Source organism: Plectropomus leopardus, chromosome 18, assembly GCF_008729295.1.
Source record: "Plectropomus leopardus isolate mb chromosome 18, YSFRI_Pleo_2.0, whole genome shotgun sequence".
Classification (NCBI taxonomy): Eukaryota; Metazoa; Chordata; class Actinopteri; order Perciformes; family Serranidae; genus Plectropomus; species Plectropomus leopardus.
This window is the reverse complement of record NC_056480.1, coordinates 16408757-16425643: the sequence shown is the minus strand read 5'-3', so window position 1 is coordinate 16425643 and position 16887 is coordinate 16408757. Positions and strand designations below refer to the sequence as shown.

At 38.9% G+C, this 16887-nt stretch overlaps 1 protein-coding gene across 7 annotated transcripts in view; it reads left to right on the top strand.

Moving 5' to 3' along the window:
* The window catches only part of ppp1r9a (protein phosphatase 1, regulatory subunit 9A), a 90129-nt gene that overhangs the window by 70263 nt on the left and 2979 nt on the right, over positions 1-16887 (top strand). For 5 of the 7 annotated variants that reach the window (XM_042506340.1, XM_042506342.1, XM_042506344.1 and 2 more), the window contains 11 exons: positions 1916-1969; positions 3529-3758; positions 5188-5284; positions 7481-7616; positions 9840-9928; positions 10730-10877; positions 11776-11839; positions 12178-12226; positions 14437-14556; positions 15013-15036; positions 15338-15520. In XM_042506340.1, the coding sequence (XP_042362274.1) occupies positions 1916-1969; positions 3529-3758; positions 5188-5284; positions 7481-7616; positions 9840-9928; positions 10730-10877; positions 11776-11839; positions 12178-12226; positions 14437-14556; positions 15013-15036; positions 15338-15520 (1194 nt within the window). The remainder of the gene's footprint in view (positions 1-1915; positions 1970-3528; positions 3759-5187; positions 5285-7480; positions 7617-9839; positions 9929-10729; positions 10878-11775; positions 11840-12177; positions 12227-14436; positions 14557-15012; positions 15037-15337; positions 15521-16887) is intronic. The other 2 variants (XM_042506346.1, XM_042506345.1) reach the window with 1 other exon arrangement.

Sequence of the window (16887 nt, the reverse complement as noted above, 5' to 3'; positions counted from 1 at the left end):
CAAATGCCAACTTTTTTTTTCATTCAACCTGTATTGAAATCTAAAGGAATCATTTAGGGCATGCTCTAGTGTACAATAGAGAGCTCCAGGGATGATGTGTTTCTGTTGGCTGACACAGAAGTTAGTGTTACCCTGGTTCCCTCTTATAAAAAGCCTGAGGGATTTTTCCATTGGATTTTGGATTACTGTAGAAAATAAACTCTGTGGCCAACAACTTTATGATACTTTTGTTCAGCAAAATAATCTTCATGTATTTACTCCACTTTTATGAATTTTGAAACCTAAATGCAATCGCCCAAAGTAAAAAGCTAACATTTGGCTATAAACAAACTGCACTAACTTCACATGACTCAACGTTGCCACCACAATAAGGCTGTAAAGCCGTGTTCGGTGTGATGACGCACTGTAGTCTCATTTAGCTTCTTGTATGCAACCGTCTTTTTAAAGACAAATAAAAGCTAAAAATTCACGATTGGAGTATTTACTGATGTATTTTCTGTCAAACGTGATAGTTTCTCAAGCTTGTGTTCACCACAGACCTTATTTCAGGCTTCTTACAAAATCCCATCCAAAAAACCCATTGACTTAGAGATGTGGGAAGTGGAGGTGTTGAAATACTAATTCATTTCTGGATTTTAGGACTAATTCCCAGGGCACTCCATGATGTTGAGAATACAAATGAAACAAAATAAAAACCCACGGAAATTGATTGATGAGATATTTAACAACAGGACACAATTAGAACAGTAACATTCATGGGCAGAATAGCTAGTAATCATAACTTTCAATTGACTTTCAATTTCGATTGAGGTATAATTGTGTTACATGTTAATGTGTTTTGTAATTGCTCCAAACATGTGCAGCACAAAAAGCAGATTTCCCAAATTTAGTGCTACCATCCAGGATTTCAAGCAGTAGCCAATCACTTGAACGTGTTGAACAAAGACTGTAGGACCAGTTTAATAAAGGCGTGATATATGAAGGCTTGTTCCCATTAAGAATTTTATAATAAATAATAAATAAAAAGAAACCAGAGATGTCTATGATTTGTCAAACTCGGACTCTTGAAGCCTCACAATAGCATGCAATAAACGTTCAAATGCATTTTTGCACAGAACGAGCACTGTTTTTTTTTTCCCCCAACAACTCTTACATTGAAGATGAAATTGATGAAAACCACCAAAACCTATTGTACAAAATGCACATACAAGTGCAGAAATTGTGTGAAGTCAGCCTTTACAGTGAAAGACAAATCAAGTTTCCAATGGTAAAAGAAAGTATGGTCAATGTCAGTATTGTTACACTTCAAACTTTCCCATAGCTCCTAATGTTCCCTCTCCCGCTTTTCTCTATTTCTGCTTCACTTACTAGAGTTCTCATTTGCTCCCATTTCCATATCTCTTGTTCCATATCCACTTCTTGCTCTCCATCTCATCTTCTCTTTTATGTCTGCTCTCTCATTATCTCTCTCTCTGTCTGCCTGTAAATGACTGCTCATCTCCACTTCCATCCATAACTCCTTTGTCGCCCTCTCTCACTTTCCAGCCCCATCCATCTGACACGTTTCAGGATTCAGAGAATACATAAGCCTTTTTGTCTTAAAATTTTAACAGTTTTACACGCGACATTAAGAAAAATGTATGAATTTTTAAATGGGTTATGTAAAATTATTTTTCAAAACTCTCTACCAGCTATGTGTGTATCTCCATCTCTATCTTTCCCTTCACTCTCCTCTGAGAGTGTGTGTCAGTGCTGGTGCTGGGATGCTGTCAGGGCAGGACAGGGTCGGCTGCCTCAGTCCGTCACACTGTATCGACAGCAGAGAGAGCCTGTGCAGCCATGCATTTGATTATCTGACCGCCCTCTCTTTTCTCTTTCCCATCTTCTCTCTTTTCTCCGCCTCTGCTCCCAACAGCTCCAGATCAAACACACAGTGACCGAGGCCGAGATCCAGAAGCTCAAAAACAAGGTAAGAGATTAAATCTGTCAGTGCGCGGGCTAGTTGTGGGTGCATGTGACAGAAGTTTGTCGGGAGTTCAAACAATTTGTAAATGGATCTGGGACTAGTGTCAGGACAACAGGGGGGCAGGGGTTTAGGATTAGATTTTCTTCTTTAGAAATAAGAGGCTGATTATTTTACTAAAGCAAGCTATTAAGTAATCTAATCAAGGTTCTTGCAGGAGGCTGCAGTAGCTGCTTTTGCAAATGTTAACAAATCAAGAAAGTGAGAGCACCTGGTAGAGATTCTGTAATTTTTTTCAGCAATATAAAAGCCTGTGCACTTTTGTGTATATGTACCTATACACACATCTGAAGTACATAATTGATATTCTCTGTTAAATGTTAATGGCCTAATCTGATGAATTCCCAAATTAATGTGCTGAGAGTTAATATGATAAATTAATCAGAGAAGTGGTGCCTAAAAAGCTTTTTTTTAGTAGTAAGAGTGAATACACTTTTACATAGAAATAAATTAATGCAATTTGTTCTATTAATACAGACTTTGCTCTAAAAGGACTCCGTGTGAAGCATTTCTCTCTGACCAGCTTTATATTATAATTACAGAGTCCCTGCAGATCCTTAAAAAGTCTTAAAAAGGCATTGAATTCACAAATCTAAAAATTGAATATTGAAATGTCTTCAATGAATCTGTGTAAAGTCTTAAAAAATGTCGAGGAATGGAAAGCATGATTTCATGAATCGTTTCATTTTGTAGCACTTTTGCATTTTAAATCCTCAAAATATCTGGTCACATTTTTTTCCATTTACAAAAATTTGCTGAATGCCTCTGGCATTAATGTCATGCAGATGAGGATAGTGGAAAATTCAGTGAAAATTGGCCAGTTGCATCTGAAACCGGTACAAGGAAATGCATATGAGGCTCAGTGTATTTAATACAGAGATTTTCAAACTCAGCACAAAAGGAATCAAGACAGTTGAATCCCACATGCAGAGAGAGAAACATAAAAACACCAAGAAAACCCGCCAGCAAATACCAGGTATTTCCTAGTTCCTTTCTTCCCTTGTCTCTGCCATGCCTAGAAGGTTTTATATTTTTTCAGCATTTAAAGTAAATCATCTATGGATAGAAACAAATATATATTTTGGCTAAATCGCCCCCGTCATTGATGTTGGTTCATATTTCGTGTTTATATATTTATTTATTGAATATTTACATCAATTTTATTTTTATTTAATTTTGGCAATTGTATAATTGGTCTTAAATTTAATTCCAAGTGGTATTAAAAAGTCTTAAGCCAAACTTACTGTAAACTGCAGAAGCCTGATGTCATTCCTAATTTTGCAAATCTGAGGTTGTTTTTTCACATGACATGCTATGACATGAAAGACAAAATGAATGCTTTGGTTGTAGGGACAAACTATAAACTGGTAAGATATGAAATATATTGTTCCAAAACAAAATATCGTTTTTGAAAATGGAAAAAAAAAACATGGTCTAGAATCCTCACTCAGTAAAATTAACCCCCCTATTAAAAGTCAACTGAAGTTGTCTTTGTCTTCTTCCAGTTGGCGTCAGTGGAGAGGGAGAAGCAGCGCTGGGAGAAGGAGAAGAGCCAGCTGAAGGCCAGCATCGAGGAGAACAAGGAGAGGATGCTGAAGCTGGAGAGCTACTGGATCGAAGCGCAGACCCTTTGTCACACGGTCAACGAACACCTGAAGGAGGCGCAGGCTCAGTACCAAGCTCTAGAGAAGAAGTACAACAAAGCCAAGAAACTCATCAAAGACTTCCAGCAGAAGTGAGTGAACCTGGATTAAATTTGGCTACCTAATCTGTGATGGAGGAATGAGGGAGGAATATTTTCTGAACACAGAAGATTGTATCAAAATGTTTCAAACCTTTTTTTATGTCCAGAAATCCCAGTTAGATGAAGAGTTTGACCACCATTTGACCCAAATTAAGGTGCATTTGTTATTGTTATTTTGTTTGAAAATGCATGATTATCAGGGTTCCCACAGTCATGGAAAACCTGGAAAAGTCATGGAATTAATAATGATAAGACTAGGCCAAAGCGTCTTAACTCCAGGTCCACTCACAAGCTTTTTCCAGAGCTTTCAATCACATCTCAAAGTCTTTCTCAGCAGATGGTTTGCTCATTTTATTTCTCCTGGAGAATGGGACTTTGGTCATGTGATAACTGATGGTCATGTATGTAGGGGGAGATCATGATCATGATGCATCTTATTTATTTATTTTTATCTGATGTGAACGACCTCATCCTAGATTTTGATCCCAGGGAGCTCTCCCTGAACTGACGGCTGATGCTTCTTAAGTCTCTCTCCTTTTTTGTTCTGCTTCAGGTCATACCAGGTCAGACTGTTACTTTGGTTGTCACAGTTTAATGAAGCATAATGCAGTTATAAAGACTTCAGTTAACTCATTTACTTCTTTTTTACCAGCTCTGTCTCCTTGGCTTGTTGTGAGGCATCATTTACACGTTTATTATAACTCATACACTGGAAACATTTCCTAAATGAGGTCTCTGCACCCACCCTGCCATTAAATGTACGCTTTAATAAATAACTTTAGATGACTTCCTTCATTATTCCTTTTTACAGCCTCTCTTGCCTCAGTGAACAGAAAAGAGACTGTGTTTCCGTCTGTGAGGCAGAGTAGCTCTTTTTATAGCCAAAGTCTTATCCCATTTCAACAGCAAGAGCCGAGTCTCCATTCTCATGCAACGCGGCGCTCCTGCTTTTCAGTGCGTTGATCTCTTTGGTCAGTCCCATCACAACCTCTACTGCTCAGCTCCAGTCTGACTGCCTCTAATTGGCTCTGGCCCTGCAGGCCAAATGAAAGCTAACTGATGAAACAAACTCTCCATGCTGATCTGTAGCCGAGGACTGAGCTGCGGAGGAGGGACGGCGAGCTTACAGACCAAGGGCAAAGCAGGCATGAGGAAACGGCTGGATTTTGTATTATTAGGGATGGAAATGTGTGTGAGTGTCTTTTAGTTGTAGATGTGTGTTTTTGTGTGTTCACTCTAAGCAGCAGGGTCACACTGAAGTCACACTGACATCCTAAAACAGCCTTATCACCACAGAGAGGCAGGCACCGTCACACATGGTTTAACACACACACACACACACGTAAATGTATCTCATTTTCCTGTGGTAGCACACACCTACTCAACACATTACGATCTCCCCCTCCTGTCGTCTCTTCAGAGAGGTGGAGTTTATCCAGAAGGAGGATGCGGAGAGGAGGCGGCTGGAGGAGGCTGAGAAAGCTCACCTGGCTGAGATCCAGGGACTGCAAGTCAGGGTAAACCACATCTTCTAAAGCTCACTCCAATAATCTCTCACCTCCATCTGTCCATGTATGCTGCTTTGTGTTTTAGTTGTTCTGTCTGTGTCTGCACAATTCTGCATATTAGCCCCCAAAATACACAGAAATCCCTGATGGGAAAATAAGCTCATGAGCGCTGCCATTCTTCTTCTGTGCTTAATGATCAAGTTTGGGTTACAATTATTTATGCAGTGCCTTTCTTTTATAGCAAAGGCTGTAAATGATTAAAGGCTCACCAAACTCACGTCAGAGATTAGTGGCGACAGACTGACCGTTACACTGCCTCACATTGCCTATATCACAACTAAAAACTACTGGTATTATTTCCTATCACTTGCATGATAGGAAATAATACCAGTAGGAGGAGCTAGTGTGTATCAAAGATATATAACAAAAGATGAGACACTGCAAGCCGTGCCGATGGCATGATATGGTCTACATTTCTGCTCTCCTAAGCGGGCACGGTCTCTCCTCCCCTAATCCCCCCACCTCATTTGTAAGTGTTGTGAGCATTGTGTTGATGGATGAAAGCAGATTACAAACAATACATTATATACAGTACATTGTAAATGTTCGCCTATTTTGCAGCTTGTTTTTATCTGATAGCTTAATATGTATGCAGCAGAAGATCACAGTCTAATATTGCTCTCTTTTCCCCCTGCAAAAACAGTTACATGATAACAATAATGGTGTTATTAAGCAAAGATAGACAAGTTTTGGTTGGAAAACAATGAAGACAGCACTGCAGTGAAACCAGACCGATAGTTAAGCACAACAGAGAGAAGGGATTCTGAGATTGACAGATCACGATCAAAGTTCATTTTCTGTGAAAACTGGTTCCAGTATTTACTTGGTGACTTTGGGATAAAAGAGTGTTCATAATCTGCGCTCACTTTCACTTTTACGATTGAAATTAATGGAATCAGGACTGCCGCTGGTCTCCTCAAAGGGCGGGGCAATGATGAAACCCCTGCAACACAGATACAGGAAATGAATCTAAAGTGAGTTCTCTGTGGTCTCTGCTTGTATTCTTCATTCAGAAAGGGAAACCGGAGGACTAACAGGACAGATCCAAGGTGCTTGTTCGCCAGTTTGCACATTAACAACAGAACCTGATGTTGAAAAAACAAAGCAAATTTATTATCATTTGCTAGCAAACAAATACACAAACAATCACATGCTGTTTGTTAAGAGCTCAGTGGCTAAAAATATAATCTCATCTAATACAACAGGTTAGTTTTGATCTCACTCTCTCTTGACTTTAACCATTCATTTACTTTACTCACTGTCATTTTTCTTCTCGTGCACTGTGCTGAACTGCCGATCAGAGTGATTTCATTGATTGATGGGCTCCGCTTGCTCTGATGTCGATTCAATATACTGAGTCGGGCAAATAACAAGCAATAAACGCTGACTAGTGCAAACAGTGTGAGACACATTAGAAAACTCGGCGACAGATGCTTACGCACGGCCCGATGTTGACCAATGGATGACCGTTTGCTTGGTGTGTCAGGGCTCCAAGAAATATAAAATCCAAATCCAGTAATCAACATGTTTAAAAAGCTCAACAACAGAACTCCATCCCAACTGCTTTTTCACTGCAAGGCTTAAAAGTGCCTCTTCTGCCACACAAAAAGCTTTTCTCCTCCTTGGACAGTGACAGCAGATGGACTCGAGGTATCTAGGGGCCTGTGGTCGGTTCCATTGTCAAACTCTGTATTGATTTTCTGCTTTCCTAGTCTTAAAACATGACAGTTGTGTTGTTTTCTGCTCAAGTCTCAGGCCATGCCCTGCAGATGAATGGCCAGTCAACCCGACTGTCCCCTTCTATTATTCTGCACAGTGAGCACTCATTCTCTGACTGCACTGCATTGTACAGGCTGAATAGGGAAGTGTGGCACAAGCAGGAGTGGTGGGAAAGAGTATAATGTGGAATTTAAGCCAACAGCAAGACAGAATCAGTTATGGTTAAACTAAACTGATGGTACTTCACTTGTGCTTTTCATTTGCAGTCGGACAACACCTTTCTGAGGCTAAATTATTTTCAAACTGAATCAAAAGATACATTATGTGCTCCTCATCGTGTGGGCCGTGTTTTAGCGCTTTAAAGCTACTGTTTTGACAGGTAAACGCCTCTGGCTGATTAACATTGATCGGTTCCTCTCTCTACAGATTGCAGCATTAGAGTCCGAGCTAATGCAGCTGATGAAGCAGAACGGCATCCAGGTCAACAACAACAACAGCAACACTTGTGAGAGGCTCAGCGCTCAGCAGCACAGCCCCAAAAGGGCTGCAGCACAAGCCAGAGGTGTGTTTGTGAGGGGACTGCTCTCTGCCAGGATCATTATTATGATATTGATTTGAAGGAATTTTTCCACATTTCAGGAAATATTCACTTTCTTGCTGAGAGAAGAATGACATCACTCTCATTTCTGTTTAGTAAATACGGAACTCAAGCCAGCAGTTGGTTAACTTAGTTTAGCATAAAGACTGGAAAGAGGGGGAAACAGCTAAAGCAATAACAAAAAAAAGTAAAATAGATCATTTAAAAAATATCGGGGAACCAGTTGCTTCTTGCATCAAATGGATAATAAAAAAAATCCCATGTAAATAAGACAAACACAGCTGTTTTATCGTTCAGTAAAAAACAAAATAAACTCTCCACTGCTCCTGAAAGCCATGGCTGTGTTTGCCACCTAGCAGGAAATATTTGCAGGTAGGTATCTGTCCTGTTTGCTTGTTTACCGTCTGTTTATGAAAACACATCTGTTCTGCCTGCAAAGTTCCTGTTTGATGCATGTCTGCAAACTGTGTGATAGTCCTGTCATTGTGAGGTGAAGGGAAAAAATGCAAAGTGATATTGCTTGACTGACCAATATTGTGTGACAGGCCACATATAGTCTATTCTGACAGCCAGGCCAAGGGCCATTTAAAATTTGTTTAAGGGCCACCATTGACCCTTGAGCCAGACTTTACCTGGTGTAACAAAAACCACCAACCAGCACCTCTAAGAAACACATTACATCTCATTTGTTTAATCTTTTTTGTTTTGAAAGAAAGAAATTAAAGCTCTGGTTGTCCTGGTTGGTTTTAGAGGGGCTTATGTAGAACAATTTCTTCTTCCAAAGAAAAAGGTCAATCCAGACAATATACTTGTTTGAATAAAGTATCATCAAAGTACCTAGGTATTTACTTTGTCTCTAAGATGACCTGAGATGTACCTCAACAACATTGCTGTTACCTTTTTTTAGCCCCTGTATTTTACTGACTCCTTTTGCACTGTGAAGGACATTTAAAAGTGTGTCTCCTATTGCTCACACACACACACGCACACACACACACACACACACACACACACAGTGAGACTTGGATTTCCATCACGCACATCCTCCTCTCCTCCCCTTGCCTTAAACTTCAAACCCACTTTCACCTCTGACTCTATTTTTTCACTTAGGACCTCTGCAAACAAAAACACGTAATCCCTTTCGAGCACATCTGTGTGCTTTTGTTCTCCTCAGGTCTTTTTAAGCTCTGCTCGCTTTATTTCACCGGCCGCATCCGTCAGAACAATGTGTGCACACAGAAGTGCCACATCTGATACTGTACAGTGCAGACGGGATAACAGAGTGATTGGCTCCGCACTGATCCGAGTGATGCAGCATATTATGCAATATTAAAAAGGAGGGATTGAGAGAGACGGCTGGAACGGGATATAAAGGAGAGACGGAGCATGTGGGAGGAGACAAGAGAATCTGCTGAAACGATCAGTTAAATTTAAATGATTTCAGTTTTTGTCTCATCTGACAGCGTCTCCCTGTGCACTCAGGGAACCAGCAGAGAGATGATAATTGCCTGCCTAATTGATGGTGTTACTTTTGAGAGAAGACTTGATATTTTAACTGTGTTGATGTTTTTTTAATCAACGTATTTAATAGGGGTGTCAGCACTGGAACCGCACCAAATTAAGTGCCTCTTAATAAGACTAAAACAAAAGAAAACATGCATATAATTGATGGACAAATTCTTTTGGTAAATAAATGGATTACACAGTATATTCCTTTCACCTTGTCAAGCTAAATTGAAGTTGTTTCTACGAGGGGTCTTCAGGGTGGATACAGATTAATAGTACTTAATGAAACCAATATTTGGAACCGATGTGCATTTACAATGAAAATAAAAAATGAATTTGGAATATAACTCCAACACAACATTTTATTTAAATGCCTTTAATCAAAACTGAAATTTTCAACATCATATACAGGAAGTTCCCATAAAAAAAAGCTCCTTGAGGTTTTACAAAGTAAAAGTTCCTTTCATGCTGACACTTATTTGCAGGTATTGCTTCTCTGGTGCTGGTTGATTGCAAAACACACGCTTTTTCATTAATGAATTTTATTGGTGATCATGAGAATAGAACGGTGTTATAGATTATCAGCAAAATGCCAAATATTGGCCCCAATAATTGGCCAGACTGATAATCTGTCGACCCCTAGTTTTTACTCTCTTCTTTTCTTTGTTTGTGTGATTTTAGACCTGAGGGAGGGCTCTCCCAATTCGCCCAGCAAGAAGAAGAGCTACAGGGGAGTCGCCCGAGACAGCATCAGCTCCACAGAGGGAGAGGTTTGTAATAAAACACACACATCTGCACATTTTTCTTTTTTTTTCAGTCATTTCTTATTTAACAACATCTGTTTATATATCAACCAGATGTGTATTTTAATCACATTATTCTCATTAGGCTATACTTTCACCACTGGGTGTTTAATTAGTTTGTGTGTTTGTGTGTGTTTGTGTGTGTGTGTGTGTGTGTGTGTGTGTGTCTCATCCCCTTGTGTGTCTTTAACCCCTGTCCATTCCACTTTATTCCTTTAATGGATTAATTGCTACGTGTTGCTCTGCGGCACTAATTGAGTCTGTGGCGCTGTCACAACTTATTGTCTCTCCCAGTGTGATAATAACGGTCACAGTCTTTCTTTCTTTTTTTTTCTGGATGAAAGGCTCTCGTCTGACTAATGCTGTCACTTAACTCAGCCAGAGCAGGAATGAGTTTAGATTGGATAAACAACTTTGAGAACTGGATCAGAATTGGCAGGAACACAGAAACCAGGCAGTACGAGGCTTTCAGGGGAAAAGAGGGAGAGGAATTAGAAATGAAAGTATGTCAAGTGACTTCTTTCAGATTAGTCTGCAGCTCTGGCTGTTCAGATCACTTTTCCTTTGATTGCACTTTATTCTTCCTTTTTTTTCCATGACTGCTTTGAGCTTTTGCTTTCAATTTTTTTTTGCAATTCTTTCTCTCTGCACTTCCTCTCTCTCATCTTCTGGCACTCCCTCTTATATCCTTCCTCACATTTCTCTTTCACATCTCCTCCATTTGCTTCATCTTTCTTTCTCCTTTTGTCCCATTATGTCTGTCCTCAGGTCTCGGAGGGTCACGGCAGTCCAGCTCACAGTCGATCTGGTTCGATTCGTAGCGTGGCCTCTTGTGATGGAGGAGCTGCAGTCCTCAGGGCCCTCGGCAGTGCAGAAAGCTCCCCCAGACGAACACTGCAGCCATCGTCCATTGGCGGTTAATACTCCTGCTGCTGCACCCTCACGCATCCCATAATAAAAGATCTATTGCTCACCTTTACATTGGGGGGGGGGGGCACAGATTAAAGCATTTAAGTCTATAGATTATCAAGGGCAGCTTTGTCTTAGGGCACACTGTATTCATTTTAGCTGCTGTATATTCTAAGTTTACTATTTTATTAACCCTTTGAAACCTGGAGCGACATCACTTTTCTTGTGCTGCCTTTAGGCTCCTAAGACAAATATTTAAACTTTTTAACTCTGAGCAAATTGTTGCTCAATTTTCTACAAATTGCAAGAAATCATTAGATTTACAAAAAAATTTTTTAAAAAGCTAGAGAAAATGTCAAGGGAAAAAAGAACAAAGCAAAGGAAAAACTATATTTATAGAGCTACATATTTTACATTATGTTGAAGAATTATTAGAATTTTAAAGCATTTCTCTCAGGTGATTTTCCCTTTTTTTCTCCTTTTTATTTAATTTCTACTTTTTTCCAATTTCTTGCTGACTTTTGGGTAATTTCTTCTTTCATTGCTCATTCACTTCTTTCCATGCTTTAGAGAGAAATCAAGCCAATTTGCTCAGTTTTCAAAGGGCTAAAGGCCAGAATCCAGTATGGCAAACAGACTCGAAAAGACAGAGGAATAGATTTGGAACGTAGTTAAACTCAGACAAATCATTAATTTCCAAAAGGTAGCAATAAGGGGGTAATCCCACATGTGAAAAATGTCCCTTTAGCATTCATAGACCAAAAAGTACATTTTTAAGACGTAACAAAGCCTTTTATAATGCCTGTAGTATAAGGCATGAATAGTCATCAAATGAATCAGCTGGTGTGCTAAAGAAAATCTTCATCACATGAAGTAATCTCATTGTGGCTTGTTTGTGATCGCAGGTTCTCCTGCAAAGTCGAGCCCTTCTCACAGTGTGGAGGAACGCAGACAGGCTCTGGATCCAGGGTAAGACAACAAACAGTGGAGCGTCATGTTTTTGTTTTTAGTCTTACACATACCAACTAACGTATGCGGCTGGAAAAAGGTGATTGATTAGCCATACTCTGTCATGGTGGACAGTTTTAAGGCCCAGTTTATGGTCACCGAGTAAATCATAACACTCTATTTCATGTATTGACTGGATTTTGTTTTGCCAGTGATTGAAGTAACTTAATTTATGATCTTTGTCAAATTGTTTTAACTGTGGGATGGTAATTGTTTTCATCTCTCTCTCTCTCTCTCTCTCTCTTTCTCTGTCTCTCTCTCTGTCTGTCTCTCGCTGTCTCTATCTCTCTCTCTCTCAGCTCCACAGAGCCGTCAGCAGAGGACAGTCCAGAGAAGCTCAGGGCCAAGGTACATGAGGTTTGGCTGTTACACATTTGGCAAATAGTGATTCACTTTACAGATACTTTACAGTTGAGGACATTAAAGGACACTTTGTTTTACCCCCTGCAATGTAATTATGGCTCCAGTCAGCTGGCTTTTTGTCAGACCTCTATACTTCTATATAGCTTGATGACAAGTTTTCTTATGGTATTGATGTGTTGTGTTATTTCTGTCAAACAGACGTCCCTTACATGGCCCCACTTCTTCTCCTATTCATATTACTTGGTATTGTATTCTTTTGTGTTTTGTTTAATTATACCTCAATCCACAGAAATGGAAATGAGTGGGTACTTTAATAGGTAAACATGGTTTAGTGATAAAGGGGGTAATTGTACTGCAATCATAGAAATGCATAATTGCATTTTTAATTGCAAGAAAATCAATGAGTATCCCTACATGATCCTTAACATCTCTTATAATCTAAACCATATCTTCAGTAACACTGTAAAAAATGTCCATTTTAGCAATCCTATGATCTGTTTAAGTATTAGGTTTTAATTCTGGGGGAAAGTCTGTTCCCAAGTTTTCCTCTGGCACATCAGTTACTTTGATAATGCATCCTCAATCAGTTAAATGTCCTACTGATACAATAAGATTAAAGTTGTTAACATGGGCATTTCTTGCAGTGCAGGAACTTGCATGAAAACTGTTTCTAATCCTGTGTAATATCAGATGTGCTCACTGTAGGATTAAAAAGGAGATTAATTTTGATCCTGCACCAGTCCAGTCCTTTTTCTCTCTCCCAGGACGCGCTCTCAGCTTGAATGCACATCAGAAGACAAATCAATGCAGAATGTATTCGCATTAATAGTTATGTGGAGCTTTTAACTGAGGATGCATCCCAGAAAACTGAAAGTCTAAATATGTAAGATTACTTTCACTTTAACCTAAGACAGCGCTGAGATTCAAAGAACTCCTTAAGCTATAGTATACAGCTAAATGTAAGATGGAGCTTTAACTTAAAATCTTTTATAATTGTAGCGGTGAGGACTGCAAATTACATCCGGCTGAAACTTACTCTGGTTAAAATTTATTTAGGAGTCATTGATTGGGAGGTTTTAATTTGGAAAATTATCCCCAGAGGTCCCTTGCTCGTAGAAAAATGTTGCACCTAATGGACAAGAATATATATACAGTACATGGTTCAATGTAAGTTAACAAAAACACAATAACCCTTATTTTCAGGTCATTATACACTGATGCAAACATACTATTTATATCAAATTCTGCAGACAGAAAAGGAGGCCCAGCTGTTGCCCAATAAAACAACTACTGCTCTCATTATTAGGGGTCCAAGCAATGCTCACTGCTGGAGCCCTATTGTTTTTGCTCAGATTCTTCCTGTTTTGGTTCTTGTTCTTGTTCTTCTTCGCATTCTTTGCCTTCTGCTCTGCTAAAAGGCTTAGGGCAGCAAAAACCGCAAGACAAAAACTTGGCAAAATTGGCTGGCTGGTTGCAGATTCCACTCACTACTCAGGCACAAAAATGACCCTCACTGACCTCAAGGTGGTGCTGTAATAATAAACTTAACATTACTGCAAGTATCTCAGAAACAGCTGGGCTTAGGGTCAAAATTCTTTCATTATATCAGTCTTTCAAATCCTCTGCACCTTTGAGACTTATGCTTCAAAAATGTCATTTTGCAACTTTTTCTTAATTTTCTCTTAATCATCTTGAGTGTTTGTTCTCCTCCTGACAGTCCGTATCTCTCAGTAGCAGCTTGTCTCTGCATGTTTGAGCACATATCTTAATACTGTCATTCCATAAATGTCCACTCTCTGGCACACACACAAGGACACACAGAGGGAGGTTTTTATATTGGATAACATCCAGCTACATCATTTCCAATCAATAATAACATTCACAGTTTGTGCTATAATGGAACATCTTAAAAGTGAGGGATGTGCACAACCGTGACGACTTGCAGACTAACACCCTTAATATATTAGACTAATGTACTTTTTATTGACTGTCAAATATTAGGAAGAAGCACATCAATCATAACAGTATGTGCTCAGAGGAAAAGTCTTTATTTTTTCTGATTCATTCACTCCTCATCCTGTCTTTCTGTTCTAAGACATAGAAATAGAGGAGCACTCCATCTAATCAACTAAATTCATCCTCGGAGCCAGTTGGCTCTCATCACTGATCTTATAAGTGCGTTGTTGATTTCTCAGGGACCCACTTTGAACGATGATCTGAGCGCCAGCAGCAGCAGCTCGGTGGAGATCAGCGGCCTGCTGAGTGAAGCCAAGACGTCGGGGCGCTCACACATACTGGCACTCTCTTCAGATGAGGTACACATACAGGCCTAAAGTATTTTCATTTTTTATGTATTTTATGTATCATCAAACAAATAACATACATGAGACTGACTTCACCTCATCAAAAGTGACAGATCCCTAAAAACAACCTTACATGATCTGCAACCTGAAACAAGTGAACTTACAGAGCCCAACTGGGCGATGATCTGTTTCAAAATACATATATTTAAATGCAAACAACAGCAGAAACACAAAAATATGACTTGCATTTTTGTCTGTGCCTCCATTTGTTATCTTTATAGGCATAAAGACAGAAAAAACAGCTTCTTTGGTATTCCTTTGGCAGAAAACAAGCTGAAAATCAATGCACCAATTTGGGCTCATTGTATTCAAATACAGGTCTGGGCCGCTGTAGTGTAAGCCATATTGTTTTTTCCCCTGTTAACAAGCTCCGTCATCTTCTGTTGTTTTCAATGCTGCCGTGTTCAGAGTCTGGATATGATAGATGATGAGGTGAGACCTTTGTTTTACTGCATGCATGTCTTTATGTGCCTGTCGAGTATTTGTCTGTGTTTTACTCCCACACATTATTCATGGTGAAGATTGATTTTCCCACAGATTAATAGGTGTCACCACAGAATATATTTGTCACTTAGGATGTCTTGAGTGTGTCATTGATTTCATCTCAACTTATCAAAAATATTCAATATTCTATGCAAGATACACTTTAGTGCATGGTTCAGTGCTGTAAGAGTTTGAAATTTTAGATCTCGTCTGTGTCTTTCTTTTTACCCCATCTGTGTCTCTTCCTCAGATCTTAGATGAGGGACAGTTTCCAAAGCAGTGTCAGTGGCAGAACCGCAGCATCACAGAGTGGACCTCCCAGCAAGTGGCCCGCTGGCTCATGGGCCTCAACTTAGAACAACACATCCCAGAATTCACTGCCAAAAACATAGATGGAGAACAGCTGCTACAGCTTGAAAGTGCTGAGCTCAAGGTAAGTGTGAAGTTTTTCATACATGTATAGTATAAGAGCCAACAGATATATCAGTGTACATGTCAATAAGTAAAAGAAATGGCAGTGTAGCTATGCCACACATATGTTTAGAAAAAGTGCTGCCATGACATAGTTTGTCCTTGAGAGAGCAATGACAAGTTTTTTTTTCAACTGTAAAATGTCACAAAACAAACGTAAGGGATCCTTTTAGAAATGTTTATTTAGGATGTTTAAATATCAGCAGACACGTTGTTAACAGATTATTTAAACTCTCAGATATCAATTTTACTCAAAAATCCAGTGTACTACGGGCAATTAATATAAATACAAATAGAAAAGCAAAGTCCATCCCATTCTGTTGGACTAAAAGACCAGAAAACATATTTACAGTTGTCAATGGGGAGAGAGGAATAATTTTTTGATCCCGTTTGAACTGTAATGTGTATTACACATTTGTCAATTTAAAAGATAATTTCGCAAGTCAAGAAAGTTGCAGTATGTCGTGAAACTGTTGAAGTATAAAGTTGCGTCGTCATAGCTTTCTGTCTTGCTGAAAGCTACAACACCTGTGAGTACAATGTGTGTTTCATACTGGGATCTAGTCACATGAGCAATCGGTTTTGCTCATTCTTTCGCTTCCCGACTGATAAAAAGACCAAGAGTCATTGGATGAAACACATCAGGTAAGTTAACGTTACATTTCTGTGTGGATTATAGTTATGTTACCTAACTAGCGAGCTGGTGTTGGTATGTATTCAGTGCGAGAGAAGAGATGTAGTTCACTGAGCAGTTTCACCAAAAAACAGTACTATGATAAACCAACAACAAACTGTGACTTTGTTGACTTAGACAATAATGTTAAAACTGGCAAACATCATATGTGTAATTCATGCCACAAGTCAAACAGCATAAACAAATTATTTGTCTCACATTGTTGCCTACTTTACATGTTGTTTCCAAAATAAGATCCCAGTGGTGGACATCAGAAAGGGAGGGATTTTGCCTCTTAAAGTAAAAGCTGTAATACCAAACTGTGAAAATATAAGTTAAAAGTCATAGTCCTGGATTGAAAATGGTGCATAAGTAAAATTAAGAAAGTATTATCAGGAACATGTATTTAAAGTAGTAAATGTTAAAAACACCAAAAACTTAAGATTATTTTAAAAATCAGAAAAACACCCCAAAACGCAAAATTATATATAAAAAAAAAAAAAGTAGAAAAAGACTTCATTGTTTATAAAAAATAGGCAATTAATTTTCTGTCAATCGACTGACTGATTTAACAACTAATTGTTTCAGCTGTACTTGTATAAACTTTGGTAATTTAATTTATAATAAAACATTATATTTTGTAAAGTCTTTGTATG